Source organism: Ictalurus furcatus, chromosome 28 (genome assembly GCF_023375685.1).
Source record: "Ictalurus furcatus strain D&B chromosome 28, Billie_1.0, whole genome shotgun sequence".
NCBI lineage: Eukaryota > Metazoa > Chordata > Actinopteri > Siluriformes > Ictaluridae > Ictalurus > Ictalurus furcatus.
This window is the reverse complement of record NC_071282.1, coordinates 11,462,065-11,482,349: the sequence shown is the minus strand read 5'-3', so window position 1 is coordinate 11,482,349 and position 20,285 is coordinate 11,462,065. Positions and strand designations below refer to the sequence as shown.

At 38.9% G+C, this 20,285-nt stretch overlaps 1 protein-coding gene and 1 long non-coding RNA gene across 3 annotated transcripts in view; both read right to left on the bottom strand.

Moving 5' to 3' along the window:
* Window positions 1-930: 930 nt before the first annotated feature.
* tbcelb (tubulin folding cofactor E-like b) overlaps window positions 931-20,285 on the bottom strand; it is a 21,916-nt gene continuing 2,561 nt past the window's right edge. For both annotated transcript variants that reach the window (XM_053618639.1, XM_053618640.1), the window contains exons 2-9: window positions 19,462-19,598; window positions 19,045-19,209; window positions 17,624-17,763; window positions 15,991-16,172; window positions 15,347-15,603; window positions 13,695-13,821; window positions 13,402-13,518; window positions 931-4,098 (exon numbers count right to left, since the gene is read on the bottom strand). In XM_053618639.1, coding sequence (XP_053474614.1) covers window positions 3,774-4,098; window positions 13,402-13,518; window positions 13,695-13,821; window positions 15,347-15,603; window positions 15,991-16,172; window positions 17,624-17,763; window positions 19,045-19,189 — 1,293 coding nt within the window. In that variant the 5' untranslated portion in view covers window positions 19,190-19,209; window positions 19,462-19,598 and the 3' untranslated portion in view covers window positions 931-3,773. The remainder of the gene's footprint in view (window positions 4,099-13,401; window positions 13,519-13,694; window positions 13,822-15,346; window positions 15,604-15,990; window positions 16,173-17,623; window positions 17,764-19,044; window positions 19,210-19,461; window positions 19,599-20,285) is intronic.
* Window positions 4,105-12,376, bottom strand: LOC128603888 (uncharacterized). Its single transcript, XR_008385101.1, has 3 exons — window positions 11,110-12,376; window positions 10,710-10,803; window positions 4,105-7,566 (listed from the first exon to the last, which is right to left on the bottom strand). It is a non-coding gene; the product is annotated as an uncharacterized LOC128603888 (long non-coding RNA).

Genomic DNA, 20,285 nt, shown 5'->3' with positions numbered 1-20,285 from the left:
GATAGACTCTAAGATACTACCACAGCTAAAACCCACCTGCACTGTTGAGAAATAACCTGCGAAACCTACAACTGCTGAGACTTAAAATATATATGTATAATTACAGGTAGTATCTGGAATGATAACAGATACATTCGTCTATACGGAAATATTGATTCAGAGTGCCCATCATAGATATAAGAAACCTAGATGCTGCATTACTTACTTACTTACTTACTTACTGTAATTTGATTGAAAGATGAAAATGTTGATGGTGCCAGGCAGTCATTAAGTTGAAGTCATACCCATTAAGTTTCATTGAATTGCACTGATTTTTGAGGAATTTCTGAGACACGGTGCATCTTTTGGATGTAAGAATCACTAACAGCTCAAAGCAAGAGAAAAATGAAATACAGGAGAAAGCTCAGACAATATGTGATCAATTTTGTGAGGGACTTACAATACTGACCTTTCTGTGAGTATCTAAAAAGTGCTTCAGAATGACTTTTTAATGTGAATATTGCATTTTTTAAAATGCAACAAAAGGTGTGCACCTCCAATGCACCCGAATCAGGCTCAGGGGCAGGACAAAAAATACAATATTGAAAAAAAGAAGCGTAACGTCCGCACACTGAATTTACAGCTCCAAACAACTAATTATAGAAAGTACAACATTTTGACCATCAGGTCTTCATCAGGCACAATGTGATTGTGACAATGTGACCTGACGGTAAAAATGTTGCACTTTCAATAAATAGTTGTTTGGAACTGTAAATTCAGTGTGCGGACGTTACGCTTCTTTTTTTCAATATTGTATTTTTTCACATTTTGAAGGGCCCATATTTCAGAGAATAAGACAGATACAGCTTTGACATTATCTGGTATCCTTGAGAAGTACCTGAGCTCTGACCAGAAATTTGTACAAGAGCACAGCTTTGTTGGGTCATTGAAATAAAAGCGAAAATAGACAAAAAAAAATCATGAATAAAGTTTAAATTGTAAAAGAAATTACAAATCACAACAGCCCTTCAAAGTCAACCAGCTACACTATAAGGTCAAAAGTTTGTGGACATCTGATCATCACACCCATATGTGGTTCTTCCCCAAAACTGTTGCCACAAATTTGGAATCACAGTTAGTATTACAATTTCCCTCCACTGGAACTAAGACCTGTTCCAACATGACAATGCCCCTGTGCACAAAGGGAGGTTCATGAAGACATGGTTTACCAAATTTGGTGGTCACTTGACATCAGTGCCTGACTGAATAGGCAAATACCCACAGCCCTGCTCCAGTCTGGGTTTGGGTCAGGTGTGATGGTCAGGTGTCCACAAACTTATGGCCATATAAATATATATTTTGTGAAGTATTCATATCTGATTAGCAGTATGTTGTAATGTTCAGTTTCAAATATCAATCTTGGTCTAGAATAAGTTTGAAGTAATTTTAATACATTGATTCAACCAACTTTTTGAATTTGATTGAATTGACATGGAATGGCAAATGGAGCAAATTAACAACTGGATGTGCTGAAATTTCCTTCAACTAAATAAAGACAAAACAGAGATAATTTTATTTAAAGGTACTACTCACTTTGAGTCTAATGCCCTAGGAAGAGAATTGGGACTGAGCTACCAAACTGCATAACAAGGGCGACTCGCATAATCAAAGGATTAGGAGAACATTACTTCAGATGGAACTCAAACAGCAGTGGTAAGACATGACTCAGACATTGATGAAGCAACAAAGATGCAACACTAATGAGCTGCTTACAAAAAAAAAAAATGCACATTGTATGTGATATAGAAATGATTTATCAGTTAGACAAAAATGGTACACTAAGACCAAAGCATGTAACAATGTCCACTTTAAATTTATTCACTAACGGATAGCATACATAGTTTGTCCATATAGCATCACAGCCAGTTCATCCGGTTCAGGATTAGAGACACTTTGCTGGGAACTGATAGAGGGGCAAGGCATGATAATCCAAAACCTAAAATGTGAAGAGTCGCATGAATTGACCATTTTAAAACAGACTTTGCAGATGATTCAATTGTCAGTAATGATGTACTGTTCACTCATACATGTTCATAATATGTTCATATAGTCGCACATTATATGACAAAAGCAAGTAAAATTCCCTTACATAACAATTAGTATCATCACATGACTTGGCTCAAATGCATGTGTCTAGCCTTCTTGAACACATACAAGATAATATAAATCGTGGATTCTCTTTATATATCACAACAAAAATCATATATTCTGGATCTCTTTACATATCACAACAATAATCATATATCAAGAAAACACATATGTAAAGTTAAAAAGTTTTTTCTAAATTTAAAAAAAAACAACCCATTCAGTTCTTTAAAATCTGTTTCACATAAAATTATACCAAACCAATAAGAATCGCTTTTTGGAAAAACTCTTTTTTCCCCCTCAATATGTGACTTACCATACTGAGCCCACAGCCTAAATAAAACTGTGGATAATGTAATTATGTCAAAAACCTTAATAAATAATCTACCTGAATAGCACATTAAATACATCTGCCGAAGAATTGCAAGCCAAATTCCAGCAGTTTTATTCATGCTGGCTCATTTTTCAGTGTGAGTCAACTTTGACAAATACTAACTGGGCATATCAAGTCTTACTTGTGCACCAACATGAGACAGGAAACTGACTGAGAGGACCAACAATCGCTAAAAAGCCTCAAAGGCATTTCTGCATAAAAGGAATAAAAGCAAGGCTGCTCATGCAAATGAATATCAAATGACTAGATTCTCATGTGATGTGAAGCTGAGTTCCACCCCATTGCAAACATTAAGTGGTCTTATTAAGGGAAGCTAGGCAGGACCAACTGAACTGCATGTGAAAAGACACATGAACCCAGAGAGGGTTCAGTCTTGGGGGTGACCCTATTGTAATCTAAGCAGGGAGAAAGCTGTCCTGGCTGTGTGACTGAGATGGTGTTACCACAGCCAGGGATCAGTGTATTCTGCAGCAATCAATCACAAACACTCTGTTGACTAGGCCAGTCCTGATGCATTCATCATACGGTGCTAACCTCTAGGAAACGCCAAGGCAACATTTCCTTCTGTAACCACACTTGTAGCAGGGAAAACTGTAGCTCATAGCATGTCAGATCAGACTCACTAAGTCAATATCACTATGCAAGCTTTTATTAGCTGGATCTGAATTTCAAAATGGGTGCATTTAAAACAAGAGATTTGTGAATTCTCTATACACTGAGATATGTGGATATGTGTAAGCCTGTAATGCTTGTAATATAGGATTGTGTCTTAAAAATAATGTGTATTGTAGACCATAAGTGGTAAAAAATAATACTTGAAAGTGCATGCGATTTGTTGTTCCTGAGAAGCAGTCGCATGCACATATGCATATTGTATATGTAACACAATAAATTATCAACAGGTGAGTTAAAACTTTTGAAATCTTGGTTAGCTTTGGAAATAAAAATACACCACTGACCCATGTAACAGTGTAGCAAGAAGAGAAGAGGCTATATCCCAATTTAGAGTCTTTTTGGAAATGATTACTTCTGCTGGACAGTGTTAGATCTCCCAGGTTCAACATAGTAAATGGTCAGCTTTTAGGACACACAGCCCTTATCTCTCTGACTTTCCACAAGACAGAGTGGTTCACTGATATATAAATTGATTTGGAACTCATTGTTTACACTGGCTTTACTGGGAGATCTTTATTTGATTCTTCCATATCAACTGGCCCCTTTTTTAACTATTGTCTCTGTGATCATATCGCTTTATTCACTGACTCTTTGGCACTACCAGGATCTCATCTCCATCCCGGATGCTGTAGGAATGGAGGGCTCGGGCTCCATACTTCAGCTCTTGAGGTGCTAGTGCATAACCCAGCTGCCTGTCAATGTAGTACACACGCATCTTGTTGACTGGCAGCTGCACTATAGGCCTGAGCTGTTTCTTGAGGTCAGCCACAGTCTGCTCTAGCCGGAGCTCCAGCTGCTTGGTGTTGTCCCCAAAGTGCAGCTCAACCTGGGCACAGCTCAGTGGCCGCAAATCCACGTCTGCCAGTGGTGCCAGGCGCCCATAACAGGCCACAAGATTGTGAAACCTGTAAGAGGCAAAAGAAACAGAGCAACTTGATGAAGACATGGACTAGGACTAAGATGAATGTTAAGGCCCAGACACACTTTTCATTAAGCATTTTACAATATATATTTACAGCATTTTTCATACAGCAAAGAAAGCTTTGCATCAAATTACTTTGGCAGTGTTTATTGCTGAAGTGGCTGTTCTTCATATCGTACTACAGAAGATAAAAATTGGAAGACATTATAATTTTACCAGTGTGTATGCATCAAGCTTAATATACACTGCCCTCCAAAATTAGCAGTGGGAGGAATTAGTAACTAGTTAGGAACTATTTAGGAAAAGTAAGGAGTTACTTACTTTTTCTCTCACAAAAATGTCTCCCTTCTTCTTGTAAATAATAGTATCGTAAAACCATGTGTCAAAAGTATTAGTAAACTACATAGCCAGAAGTTTGTGGACACCTGACCATAACACCTATATGTGAATAGTTGAACATCCACTATATTTTGGAGTATGGCTGTTGGGATTTGCCCATTCAGATACAAAAGCATTAGTGACTTCAGACATGAGGCCTGGGGAGGCCTGGGGTGCAGTCAATTCATCCCAAAGATGTTCAGTGAGGTTGAGGTCAGGGCTCTGTGCCTTGTCTTGGCAAACCATGTCTTCTTGGACCTTGCTTTGTGTACAGGGCCATTGACATGCTGAAACAGATTTGGGCCTCTTAATTCCAGTGAAAGGAACTCTTAAAGCTATAGCATACAAATACATTCTATCCAACTGTGTGCTTACAACTATGGCAACAGTTTTGGTAAGAACCACATATAAGACATGTGATGGACAGGTGTCCACAAATGTTTGGGCCATATAATGTACTTCTAAGAAAATATTTCCAATATATGCAAACATACTGCCATTGTTGAAAAAAAAACCACCCTATATTATAAATTGCTGATAGAACAGAACCTGTTTTTGCTTTTGACCATTTTAGATTTTATTGGGGTATACATATGAAGTTGCTTATGTAAAATAAATTTTTCATCCACAAATATGGAGAAAACCAGAGGTCTTAGCACAAACAAAATATATGGTTGTTGACTTGCACAAGTCAGATAATAGAAATTAAAACATAAGTTGTTAAGATTAGGGATGCATCATTACCAATACTTTTTGGTGTTGAACAGTATATTTAATAGAGAGCACGAGAGTAGCTGACCAGATCATGCAGAGCAGTATCACTGTCATTGTCATTACATTAGTGCAAGGTGCCAAGAACTGTGTGTACATAAAGAATAAAAAATGGTATTGATGCATCCCTAGTTGAAATGTCATTAAACACAACTACAACCATGATAATAATATACGAATGTTGTCACAGAATTGGACTCGTGAGCATAATACACCCATACTACACCCAAACACAGTGAAGTTGATGGTGAGGGAGGCAAAAAAGAACCTACAGATTTCAACTGTCAGACTGCTACAGTTTAGTGTATTCTTGGGAATGTCAAGTTTCAGAATCAACTATTAGACGAGGAGGACAGCTGACCTGACTACGATGATGGCCGACCTGAGTGCACAGGGCAGTGCAAGCATGGTACTTAAAAATGAGCAGAAGGTGCTGAGTAACCTTTTGCCTTTTTTTGGAAGGGTTGTACACAATAAGCTCTACCTTAGAGAACCCTGTTGGTGTTGGTGGAACGAAAATGCCCACGGTAAAATGCTGAGGTAGATCATTGGATGCTTCTGTTTTGTGACTAATGGCCTAGCAGCGTCAAATTGATGCCATCCTGAATTTTGTTCATTACCAGTATATGAACTTTAAACAAGACAATAACCCAAAAGAATCCAAATCAACACACAAAGGGCTGAAGAATCATGAAATAAGTGCTTTGCAATGACCATATTAGACTGAATTAAAGAAAACAATCCACACTTAACAATATAGATGTTCTACATGTAGGGGTGGTTCAAGATTATGTTTAAACTACACATCTCTAACCTTGTTAGACTGAAAAATGCTTAGTGCTATTATTTTCTTCCGGGTAGCGTTCAGCAAATATTAATTGTAAGCTTGCTGATCATTTTCAAACCAGTGTGCACTATTTTATTTTATTTTATTTTTTTTTTACTGTTTATTGTTAGCAAGGTACAGTACAATGCTGTGAAAAAGTATTTTCCATATCCAGATTTCTTCTGTTTTTATGTGTACTTCATAGTAAATTGTTTCAGAAATTAAAACGAAATCTAACATAAAATAAAGGCAACCTGAGTAAACACGAAATACAGTTTTTAAATGATGTTATTTATTGAAGGAAAAAAGTTATCCAATACCAACTGGGCCTGTGTGAAAATGTATTTGCCCCTGTAGTTACTAATTCCCCAAATCTATGAAACTGCATTCATAATAGGGTTCAGCTGGACTAGACACAACTAGGCCTGATTACTGCAAACCCTGTTCAATCAAATCAGCACTTAAATAGAACTTTTTCAACAGCATGAAGTTGGGTAAAAGGTCTTACCCAGTAACACACTATGGCAAAATTTAAAGAAATTCCAGAAATGATGAGGAAGAATATGATTGAAATACGTCAGTCTGGGAAGGGTTACAAAGCTATTTCAAAGGCTCTGGGACTCCAAAGGACCACCGTGAGAGCCATTATCTCCAAATGTCCAAATGGAAAAACTCGGCACAGTAGTGAACCTTCCCAGAAATTTCTGACCTTCCAAGAGCACAGCAACTACTTATTCAGGAAGTCACAAAAGAGGCAAGGACAACATCTAAGAAGCTACAGGCCTCTCTTGTATCAATAAAGGTCACTGTTCCTGACTCCACTATCAGAAATACACAGGGCAAAAGTGGAGAGGTTTAAGGGGGCAATTAGTTTTTCACATAGGTAATAGGTGTTGAGGTGTTGAATAACTTTTTTGCTTCAATAAAAAAATTAATAAATAAAAACTGCCTTTGTTTTATGTTGTGTTTCGTTTGAAGATCTAAAACTATTTAGTATGTGATACACACAAATACAGAAGAAATCAGGGGAAATACTTTTTCACAGCACTGTACAAACCAATGTACAAAACTTAGCGGGTAGTTTTGCTGCCTCACAGCTCCAGGGTCCTCGGGTTCAATCCTAAGTTTACAGTCTGTGCAGAGATTCACACGTTCTCTCTGTGAACTTCCCAAAACAATGCAGATAGGTAAATAGATGACTCTAAATTGTCCCTGTGTGTTAATGGTATTGCGCATAGTACCCTGCAATGGACTGGCATCCCATCCAGCGTGTATTCCCACCTCAATGAAGTGTTCATAGGAGAGGCTCCAGATCCAATGAGTCCCTGATCATGACATTGTGGTAACTGAAGACGAATCTATGAATGATGGTATATCATTGGTCCTGCTTGTGTCCCGCTCTCAGCCATTTCGCAAAGAGATACATTTTCTTGATGTGACAACAGAGTCCGTGTTAAAAAACCAAAGGTACCAAAACTAAACAGAGATCAGAAGATAATTATTCAGACGACAATATATGAAAAGCAAAGAAATATGTCATGTATTGACGATTCATGCCAAACACAAGAAGCCACCCAAATCAACATTTTAAAATGGCTGCTTTAGATAAAAGGAAAAATGTTTTAGTATATCAGAAAATATTTATGGTGGTGTGTACTGTGTGTAGTCTATTTGTTTAACTGCTTTGCAAAGGACAATGTGTTCTTGCCATGAGAAAGTTCTCCCTCGCCCCCCTCCAAGTTACTGAAGGTTTGTGGGAAAGATAAGAGGACATCAGGCAGGAATGATTCAAAAAATCTAGGAAGGGGGGTTAGTGAGGGGGGTTCTTTTTGCTTTAAAGTGCTACAGTACCAACTATGCCAATCAAAGTAATTTCCCTCCCAGCCTGCCAAGAAAAGTGTCCCCACAAAGCGGAGGCTGAGCGTGGGTAGGTGCCTGCGGCTCCGAACCTTCACCATGGGAATACCACTCCGTCCATACAAAGTGCCACTCTGTCTAGGGAAAAAAGCAAGACTCACTCAAAGGTCTCATTTAGCCTGAGCTAAGCTCTCTTAAATGCAAGCGAAATCACATTGGCGGTGATAACACGTCCGACCTGAATTCCATCAGCACACTGTTCTCTGATCAGCCCCAGAGATGAGACTGGACAATAGTTGGTGGAAAGTAAAGCGGGTTCATAGCAGGAGATATACAGTGACTCTACTGTATGTACTGTAACACTGTAAGCAGCTGAACTTACAGAAAGAGACATAGACAGTGACTAGTCTTCTTTAATGAGGACACAACAATGACCCAAATGATGGGGTTGGTTTTCAGTAAGCTTGTCATAGCGGACTGTCTGTGTACCACTGGTTCAAAATGTAACTTGTATGGTATGGCTAGGTTAGAAAGTATGATAAACTCAATGCGATTCCTGATATTCATTACAAAATATACCATTACCATTAGCACTTTCCAGTCCTTACCAAAGCTTTACATACACAAAGTAGTTTGGCATCCTGAATAAGACTAACAATAAATTTTAGTGCATTGTGTGATGGAGTCACGTCAAGTCAATTATATTCATACAGCTCTTTTAACAATAGAAACAAAGCAGCTTCACAGGAATCCAGATGTAGATTTGGATCCCTAATGAGCAAACCAGAGGTGTCAGTGGCAAGAAAAAACACCCTAAGAAGACATGATAACCTTGAGAGGAACCAGGGTCAAACAGGAACTCCTCTTCTGGGTGACACCCAGATGTTAAGTATGAACATCAGGGTCTTTTATGATTACAACATACATTTTTAAGTACAAGTTTTCAAGTGAAATTATCCACTGAAGAACAGGTGAGTATTAGACATAAACTGTGCAATCTTCAGGGTATCCAAGTGGGACCATCCACGGTAATGATTGAAAATCTGTGTCATACATCCTTGATTTTCATGAATGGTCCAACATACACACCCTAAAGATTACCGTGCATGGTCCCACTTGGATACCCTGAAGATTTGGTTTGGAAACCACTGAGAAATCACTTTAATAATGTTGGAGGCACTGAGATTTGTTGGTGATATTCTATATTTATTGTAGACCCTATGTACACCCTAATATAAACAATCTATGAATAGTTTGTACAGACACTTTGATAAGAGAATAAAGATTTAGTAGTTATTTATCTTTCATAATAACTTAATGCACAGTGCTCTAGACCTCCCCTTCTTCTCTTCTTGCCATCTTTTTATTTCTTATCACGGTTGCTAGCCACTGCAAAGCTGTGGTTACTCAGTTGACATAAAGCCTTGAATCCTCTTTCATTTCCTTCATATTCTCCTCCCCTCATTCCTTTCTTCTTCTGCCACCTCTTCCATCTTTCATCCACCTCATCGCTCTTCTCTTTCTCTTCATGGATCTAACTGTGATGTCTATTCCCACAGCTGGGGTTTTGGGTTCTCAAAGGCTGGTGGACGTGTGGAACCCTTTATCTTCAATCTTATTAACTTCATTCAATCACTCTTTACCTCTTTCCCACCTCTATCATGCAATCAGCATTTACCATGCCGACACAAACAGGTCCTCTCTTGGACCATCTCCACTATTCTCTCTTGACAACATCTCTCTCTTTTTGTTAATACAGAGACAGGCAGCAGTAATCTGGGCAATACGTCTGGCAAGTCATATATCAAATTGCCTCTCCATTACTACTTTCACTTCTCAGTACTTGTTTTTTCCACATGGTGTAACTAAATTACTCTGCTTGAGAAATCCATAGGGCAAGGGCCTGATCTGTGCTACCAGAGCAAGTAAGTGAACAGCACAGGTTTACAATTACATGAGCCAGCACACCACTCACTATATCCCCTCAAGTTCACAGAGATAACACAGCCATGGTTATTTGGGCCCAGGCTTTGACTAAGCAACCATGGCAGAGACTGAGGTTACAGAGCGAGCCTTTCAAGTTTTCTCCATATCCTAAACAGTCATTTTTACAGCATGAGATTACAGTCCCTCCAGGATTTTGTGATCGCAGAAATGAATGCAAAATCAAACAAAATCAAACAAACTCAACCAACAGGAGCTTGCAATTTTTCAAAGTTTCCGCAGAGTTTCCGCAGATTTGGGCCAAGATGCGTCATGTGACGTCAACACAACTTGCATTCAGCCAAAGACCTCGTTGATTTACGTGCATTGAACATGAGTACAGCTAAAATGTCTCATTTACCAACAAACATTACTGTGAAAGACCGTGCAAAACAATTTTGTGCAATTCAAGTAGTTTTCTGCAAAAAAAAGCACAAAAAGTGGCAGCAAAATCGAGTATTTCTGGCCGCAACAATCACAAAAAAAACTCAACAAGATCCTGTACGGACTGAAATGTTTTTAAAAGTTTTATATTTTTAATAAATCACTGTAATGCTTTAGATTTTACTGTCTTCAGCAGCTGGTCTGTTTCGAATGTCACAGTCATACACATTACGGTTATTTTTGTAGCCAGGATGTTGCTATATTAAAGGTCAACTTGTCTTTCAATGTCAGTCTCTCTCATTTTCTCTCTTTTATCATGAGGACTGATTACTGCTTTGCCCTAAGCCCTAAGGGGAGGGCAAGATGTCTGAGTCAGTAACTCAACCTAAACTCACCCCTAGTGATTTCCCCAGTGTTACCCACTTAGTGTCTGCCATCCCTTTGCCTCTTTTACCTCTTTTGCCTTTTGCACCTGGAAACCTTTCCATGCTGTGGGTTGGAAAAGAGAGAATGTCAGAGAAAGAAAGGGAGATGAAGGCCAATCAATCTATTTCTGTGTTGAATGTCACAGAAAAGTTAACTCACAAGAAATGTGAGATTGAACTCAGCCCTTACACTGAGTTGTACAAATGACATAAAAATAGAATTAAGCTGATAAGTTTAACTGCTAAGATAAATTAAATTATATGAATAGTTGTCAATGTCGTTAATAGCACTGACTCACACAACCTTTGCTTTGTTAAATAAAACCTACTACATGCACTGTGTACAGTAAGTGGTTTAACATAACATTACTTCATAAAGATCTTTCCTTAGCACTTAGGACCATTCACAATTCCATGTCCCTCCTCCCTTTGTCCCTTTGCCTACAGGAATCCCTGTGTCAGAATGCTGAGACATCTTCGTCAATTCATTACGTGAGTGAACCATTCAAAGAACTGACAGAGAGAGAGAGAGAGAGAGAGAGAGAAAGAGAGAGAGAGAGTGATTCACTAATCCACTTTTCTTTAAAAAAAAAAAAAAACACCTGCCATTTTAGTCCCCTTAAAACCTTAGAAAAGACTGTGGAGAAGACGGAAAGGTGGACAGGAGGATATAGAGAAGGAAAAAAAAAGAATCAAGCTGCCACCTCATATATCGGTTTCCTGGCAAGAGTATTCTGGCACAAAGGCGTCTTTGAGGAGGCAGAGAGTGGATGCATTGTCTCTCAAAGGTTAGCCTCCTCTACAGGAGAGCGAGCCCGAGAAACGTCCTCTCCCAGGTTAAGCACAACACGGTGGGCTAAAGAACGTGGGGGATCCCTCGTCTTCTGGCTTGTACTGTGCATTACAAAATACCCCCAACAACAAAGAGACGGGGGAAAAAGGCTGAAAGGTCGCAGAAAGGACATACGAGGGATGAGCACCACGACATCACGAAGCTGACTGGAGCATAAGCTAGTGGTTGTAAAAGAGATGATAAGGAAGAAAAATAAGTGCAGCATACTGAATTGCAGTGATGGCAAGCATTTTTTTCAGACACAGCCAAGGAGGCAAACACACAGTCAAAGTGGTAAACGATATTGTATTTGTGTGTCTACATTACGCTTGTGTTACTGATCTCAGGCCTGCTTTGAATGGATCAGTGCACACACAGAGAGCTGTGCTGAACAATAGCTCTTAAAGCTTTCCATTTTGAGGAGATGTGGATAACTGATAGCAACTGATCCACCTGCACTTCAGCTCTTCTGGACTGGAGCTGTCACATTTATGGTCATGTGTATCTGCAAATGTATTCAAGTGCATCACGTTTGAAATAAATCAGATGTATTCAAATGTCTGGACATAAGCATAGATGACACAAAGGACCAGATTAGACTACATGATCATTGTCTCTCAAAGGAAATGTTTATTTAACATGTATGGAAGGAGTCTCCAGTGTCAGCACTTTGTAACAGTCAGAGGTAAAGCTGGTAATTTAAATTGTCTACTACGGGAAATTTTTCTGCTTTTTTGATTTCTCTGTAACATGACCAGTTGAATTTTTGTTGTTTAAACTTTCTGTAGCATAAGTGATAACAGGAACTAACTTGTTTCAAAGATGTTCCTGGAGCCTGGGGGTGCTGAAGCCTTCTCAGGCCTCCGCCTGAAGTTCAAATATAATTATAAACTGATAAAAAGTACATCTTGTAATTTATTCATAAATCATTGTTATTCGCAAATAATTGCTATAAGAGGAAAAAAACACTTCAGGATGTGCAGTTATTTGAAAATATTCAACTTTGAGTAGGCATGACATTATTTCACTTTAATAGCATTCCCCATCATGTTTTATTCTGAACATATCAGTCCATACAGGATTTTGCTGAGTTTTTTTTGTTTGTTTGTTATTGTTGCAGCCAAAAATTCTTGATTTTGCTGTGGCCTTTTTCAAAATTCGCAATGCAACTTGTGGAGTTTTATTGTGCTTTTTTTTTTTCCAGAAAACTACTTGAATTTTCAAAATCGCAATTACACGAAATTGTTTTCCACGGCCTTTCGCAATGATGCTTGTTGGTAAATGACCTTTCAGCTGTACTCATGTTCGTCACACGAATCGAAGGCGGCTTAGGCTGAATGCGTGTTGTGATTACGTCACATGACATGTCATGGCCCAAATCTGTGGAAAATAGTGGAGTTTGCTTAATTTTGCATTCATTTCTGCAATCGCAAAATCACGAAATCTTGGAGGGACTGACATATCCAGTATGGCATTACAAAACGTTTGGCTTAATTATTAGCAATATCATGTCATTTGTTAATAAAAAAAACAAAAATGTAACCGTTGTCCAACTGCTGTAGTATAACAGGAATAAAACACTTCAGGATGTGCTGTTATTGGAAAATAATCAACTTTGGGTTGACAAGAGTAACTCCAGTGGGTGCCAGGGCTCATCACACCACCCTTCATTGATTACTTTCCCTATCATGTTTGCTATACAGACAATAGCTACAAACATTAGCAATTCATAGCGGAAGGTCAGGGGCAATATCATGTATCTCAATGGATGAGAATGTTTGCTATGACTGTTTGTGTGTGTGTGTGTGTGTGTGTGTGTGTGTAATGTACCTCTGTGGTAACTCATCCTCAGGACAGTCCAGGTGATAGCGGATGTAGAAGCGTTCAGCATCCTCTCTTTCTCCATCTGTCACCACACTTCCATTCAGAACAGTGACTGACGGCAAACTGCAGTCCACAGGAGACATTCAGGCATTTCTTTATATAGATACCACTAACCAAAGTTACAGTTTGGTTTAAGTTATGTTAGTAAGCTAAGCATACCATCTTCCAAAGGGAGAATCCTATGTGAGTGAATAGGGTAATGTGTATGAGGGTGCACGTGTATAAGAGTGTACACCTACTGTGCTATCGTAAGGTATCGTCTCTCTTGGTCAGTGTACGGCTGCAGTAAGGGGATGCCCATTAGACGAACCTCCCGAAGCTTCGGGAAGTAATTGAGCTTCTCGATGTCCTCCCAGCAATTCAAACCTAAAGCACAAAAAGGGAAAACAGCACCCATCTTTAAATTTATCCAACTGCAGTTCCATAAATATGAAAAGAATGTATCTATCAAGATTCTACTCAAATTACTCACAGTTGGAATTGTCAAAAGGATTTTGTTCTACTTGGCTAGGAATTTTACTTCATTTTCCTAAACATCCCGTAAGACTTAATGTTCTTAGTTAAATTTCTCTAATCCAAAGTGATCTAAAACACCGTTTGCTTTAAATTATTATTTTTTTTAAACCTGAGAGCAGAAAGTTAAATAATTGACTAGATCACCAGTGTTTGCAAATCTGAAACAAAAAGCTGATATTTGTCTCTGTGAGATGCCCTTTATCTCTTATTTAGAATTCCAGATCAGATCTCCAAGGATGACAAGGGCCTTTTTTGTGTCCACAAATAGTCCTTACATTGTTAATAATTAGGCTGAAGATTTTGGGATGACATATTGGATATGTACAGAGTAAAACATTATGGGTTGAGCTGTTCTAGGAAAATAATCAATCACATAGTGGTGGGATGTGTCCTGACCTGAAATGGAGTTAGGTTTATTTTGCTTATAGCACAGCAATTTGCCAACAATCACAGTTTTTCTACGTATTAATGAATGAGACATTATACTATTTATCAATTTGTAGTCATATTTAGTATTGATGAAAGTTTCATCATGTTATCAGTTTAATTCATGTTATCACTTATGCTATACTGGCTATAAACAGCTGCTGCCTCATCAGTTTTTCTTTCATTTTCTGTACCACTTATCTTACACAGGGTCACAGGGAGCCTGGAGCCTATCCCAGGGAACTCAGGGACACCCTGGATGGGGGGCCAGCCCATCACAGGGCACAATCACACACACACATACACTGACACACCCATTCACATGCTATGGACAATTTGGAAATGTCAATCAGCCTACAACACCCGGAGTACCCGGAGGAAACCCCCGAAGCACTGGGAGAACATGCAAACTCCGCACACACAGGGTGGAGGTGGGATTCAAACCCCCAACCTTTGAGATGTGAGGCAAATGTGCTAAACTCTAAGCCACCCTGCCCCTCCCCCCCAGTTTTTCTTTCTCTATAAAAAACCCCTCACCTTATCATGTAATGTGAAAAAAATTGGAAAATCACAAACTCCTCTGTGCTGAAGACTTTGCAGTTACAAAGCGCTGACACTGGATGTTATATAAGTGTCACCTCACAGAAAACTTCACCATATAAATGATTCTGTATACTTTTTTGTGAAATAACGCCATGTTTATAGTTCTTCTTAGATTATGTGGAACGAAGTAGTAAAAAAAAAGAGCACATTCATATAAACCTGATGATCTCGAAGTATAGCCTGCACTACTGTGAGAGCTGCTGTTACAGAAAAATAATCAATGCCTTCTGCTCAATCAGATTTGATAATTCAACAGTGGTGTGGTATACTACTACAATATTATGTATTTCTGTAGCATGAAAAGCATTTTCAATCCATAACTGTGTTGTGAAGCTGCTTAACTAACCTGAGTTGTGCAAGTTGATACTGTGCAAGTTAGGGAACAGGCACTGCAGTGAGTCCTCAGGCTCGTGGATGGAAGAGAGAGAGTTATTAGCGAGAATGAGCGAGGTCAGACGAGGGTACAGGAGGCCCAGCTTGCGCACCTCGCTCCAGTCCTGCAGCAGATTATCAGTGATGTGCAGCAGGCGCAGCGATGGGCAGGGTACCCGTGACAAGTTCACACACTCATACTCATTCAAGCACAGGAAGAGCTCCTCCAGTCTGTGGCAGAGATAACGTGATTAAGATGCAAACAGGAAACACAGACTCACAAGGTTCCTCATACTCAGCTTCACGTACACGTACACGTGCCTGTATGCTAGTCTGAAATTGAGATATAAAGCATTCTCGTACACACTGTCTGACATACACAGACGCAAAAGAACAACCAAATACCCTGAATGGTAAGTAACATAATGTAATTAAAATAAATGCATGCATTTTCTCATCCATACACATACACATGCAGATTAGGGGCATCGATAAACACTAGAGAGCTCCTCAAATCAGCATACACACACACAAATAGGGATGGAGGTAGGATAGATGGGTGCCAATTAAATATAGAGCGCTCTACAGGTTTTTCAGCACACACACTTGTACACTTACTCAGGGATCTCTTGCGTGAGCGTGTGCACCATGGCCCAGGACACATGTGTGCTGTTGAGGACGAGGCGGCGAAGGCCTGAGAAGGCTTCAGCACCCCCAGGCTCCAGGCAGGAGCCCTTCAGAGGATTCATGCTCAAATTGAGAAAGTCCAAATGAGGGATGTTAGACAGGATCTTACTGATCTATAAAGGAAAACACATCGATAACAATAAAATCACATTTAGGATTTCTAAACTAAAATAGTCTTTCAGTTATCATGATCTTTGATGTGTGTGATCTTTATGCTCTGCTCCTGCTCCTGTTCTTCTTTGTCTTGGAGTTATTTCACTTTCCTGTTGCAGTCGATAGTGTCAACTGGAACCTCTTTTATGCTATTGTCAAGACACATGTTCACTCATACCCAACCTGTATATGTTGACTGTTTCATACCAGTTGCCAATGGCAAGTTGCTGACTTGATTCTAAATATATGTCAATATTTATGGAAATCAAAGTTTTCCATATACAGAGTCACGTTACGCACATGCTTAAATTGATTTTCTGGGTGGCCAGTGCAGAGAGTGTTAAAATGACCTGTATTTTGCTAGAGTTTTTGTTTAACAGAGGTGTCTTCAACAGCATCTACTCCACTGCCTTTAAACACAAGCATAGACTTTAAACACAAAAATGTGGATTGAAGAAGCAGATTGTGAAGGTTTTTTCAGATTGTGGAGGTGTTTAACGTACGATTTAAAAAATAAAAACAGAAAATCATACAAAAAAATATGAATGAGAAGACAGGCATTGAAAGAACCATCTAATATAAGTCTAGTGTACTGCCAATAAATTGCTGCATGAATAGTCCTAGATGTAATGATCACATTAATCACTGCAAATTTGGTTCAGTTTAATAACATTATTGTTGAGTCATATTATGGCTTCCACCCTCATTATTGAGCAGCTTATAAAATATCATTTCATTGATTATTTTTTTTTTTATATATATATATCATGCAACAGTTAACTGTGAACACAACTTAATGAAGCCATGAGATGAAACTGTAAAGTGTGTGCGCAGGATATTATTTTTGATTTTATTATTATCAATTCTATGGATGTCCGAGCTGAAAATGATCACTTCTGTGGATGTCCGCGCTAGCATGCCAGAAAACACGGGTCAAGTTGGTCAAACTGGTAGATGGTAAGAGTTTGTGAATTACCAGAACTAATACATCATAGACAAGTTGTCTTTAAGGAAATAATGCATCTAGAGGCAATTATAAATAAGTGTGATGAAATCTGCAGATGATAATAAAATGAGTTATTTGCAATTAGAGGTAATATTAGGAAGCCATGATTGAGTACGCTGAAAGAAAACCAGTGTAGTTGCATTGCTTTCAAAGAAATGTGCCATGTTTTTTTATTGTAAGTCACCACCTTTCGTATCTCATCAGAAGAAGAAAGACAGTGCAGTGCCCTTTCAGAACAGATATTAGAACACCAACAGGCCATAGACTGAGCTCCCCCTAGTGGCCACACCTTTATCAGCATCTGCCATTGCAGCAATCTGAGTACTACTCAGAACATCAGATACAAGCATATTAAGTGTATACTGCTTTGGGATCATCGGCAGTACATACACTGACTGCACTCACCTCTCCCCAATCTCTGAACTGGTTGCGAGATAGGTCCAACTCCACCACATGAGCGCAGAACGTTGCCACTTCCTCCTCATCTCCTGCGTGACTTATTCCACAGCTTTCCAGAACCAGCACACTGGGCAGATTTAGACGATCTGACATGGACAATTAAACAAAGAATGGCGTTCAAAATCATGACATTTAATAAGCTCTAATAAGTTTTGATGTGAAGTAGCAGCACTTTTCATGTTGCAGAATGCATACGTAATTTGAGATTTAAAAATTCATTAAAGATCAATAGCTCCTATTACTGATATGGTTCTGATTTTGCATAGGAGGGCAGAAGCTTCATTTGTGTATTCTGTTTTTTGTTGTTGTTTTTTTCTTTAGTGTTTCAAGTCTGTAATGCTCCAGTGACTTCACTCCATGTTTCCTCTGGATGCCAAACACAGAAAGCAGAAAAGTTGTAACTGTTTCAAACAAAAATGCTAACATTTTCGTTTTCTCCGATTGGACAATGTCTGCTTAGTCCATCTATTTTTAATTTGTGGGGAAAAGGATGATAGTGTAAATATTCCACCTTATTTGTGTTCATTACATCCATGACTATATTTCACATACATCTTCACTGCTGCTGATGTTTTACGGATGTGTCAGCGACATGTGCTGAAAACATATCCGAACACCTAGGGGCATTTAAATCTGTATAATCACCTGACATTGATAGGCTGCATGAACGTACAATCTTGGCTAGAAATAAATCATCCCCAGTCCTTTCTGTGTATTTTTCATATGACCATTGGAGGTGCTGTTTTGCTTGGTTCCATAAAAAAGACCAAAAATAATCCACTTTAACACTGTTATTAACAGCACATAATCTAATATGAGGATACCAAAAATTAAACATTATAATGATTTTTAAAAAATCAGAAGTAGGGGGGTGGTGCTTAGCCTTGAATGAATTAATAATTTTGACTGAAATGTCAAGAAGTGCTGAAAAGATATTTAGCTATCGACTGGGAATGAATTCAAATAATTCAAATGGTGAGATCAGGCAACTAAGGTATCCATCCATCTTCTACCGCTTACTTCTTCTTCAGGGTCATGGGGGAACCTGGAGCCAATCCCAGGGAGCATTGGGCACAAGGCGGGGTACACCCTGGACAGGGTGCCAATCCATCGCAGGGCACAATCACACACCCATTCATACACTATGGACACTTTAGACACGCCAATCAGCCTACCATGCATGTCTTTGGACTGGGGGAGGAAACCGGAGTACTCGGAGGAAACCCCCGCAGCACGGGGAGAACATGCAAACTCCGCACACACATGTGAGGCGAACGTGCTAACCACTAAGTCACCATGAGCCCGCAACTAAGGTAACGTTGTTTAAAAAAGAAAACAAGATTTTACACAAAGTTCAAATATCTAACCTTTGACAGGAGAACCCTGAGGACTGGTCCGGATCACCACACCGGCCCCAGGCCCACGGCAGTATGGGAAGTTGTCTGGGTTGTACTTCTCACTGATGACCTGAACCAGAGTGCGTCCCATTTCATCCTCCATGTCCATGTCCATCTTTCCTTCCGTCTCTTCACCTATGCATGTTTAAAAAGAAAATGACCACATACACTGTTTTTATTCAGAGAGTGAGTGTATTTTAGGACCTTGTCATTTACGGGAGCAAAGGTCAGGAGATGTGAACCAAGAATAATAAAGCAAGGGGAAAGGAAGGCATGGCTTTAGGACACTATGAGTAATTTGGAAAATTATTTCAATTTGGAAGTGTTACAAACTACTAAATTGAAGCTTCATTACAAGCCTAAAGGCAAGTGACTGAACTTTGTTACCTCACAGTTGAAGGTTCTAGCGCTGTCCAGCTCTGGATGCCAAACAACTGTACAACTACAATTTATGGTTCAGCCTCCAGCTGTTGGAGCAGTGGTCACATGGACACTAACAGTCACAGAATGGCCATTCTTCTTCCCTGAATTAACATGAGCAACAATGAGGTAACATCAGCATTAGAAAGAAAGGACTGTCTCTGACATGAGTGCCTACAATATTTGTCCTAGATCCTCATATGCCATTCTTTACATTGAAGCAGTGATTTAAAATATTTTAATTTACGAAACAAAAACATGTCCTTCTTTTTTTTTTAACAGGTTATAGTTACATTTAAAGTTGAGGGGCATCTGCAAAACAAGTCAATTCCTGTTATAACTTGTGTTATAGCAGCTTTAAACAATTGTTCTATCTCTAGCCTATTTTTCCTCTCTCATGAAATTAATAAGCCAAAAAAATGCAGGTTGTCATGTTACAGAAAAATAAGAAAGCACAAGGACTTTCCTGAGATGGAAAACTTGCTGACGTTTAAAGCTCACTGACACTGCAGAGTGTTACAGAAAATTAATAAACACATTCTAGCCTATCAGATTTGAGAATTCAACAGGACTTTGGTATAAATGTATATAAAAGATGTTTTCCATGTTCAATGGATTGCTGTGAAGAGACAAGAGATGCAAACAGAGGCAACAATTTTTGTGACATATATCTGTGATATGCTCTGAAAGAAAATTAATTTATCATCCACTAAAGCAACACTGTGAACTAAATTCTCAACATCTTTTGAGTGGAATCATATTGGTGCTAAAAAGTAAATATGATGGAACAG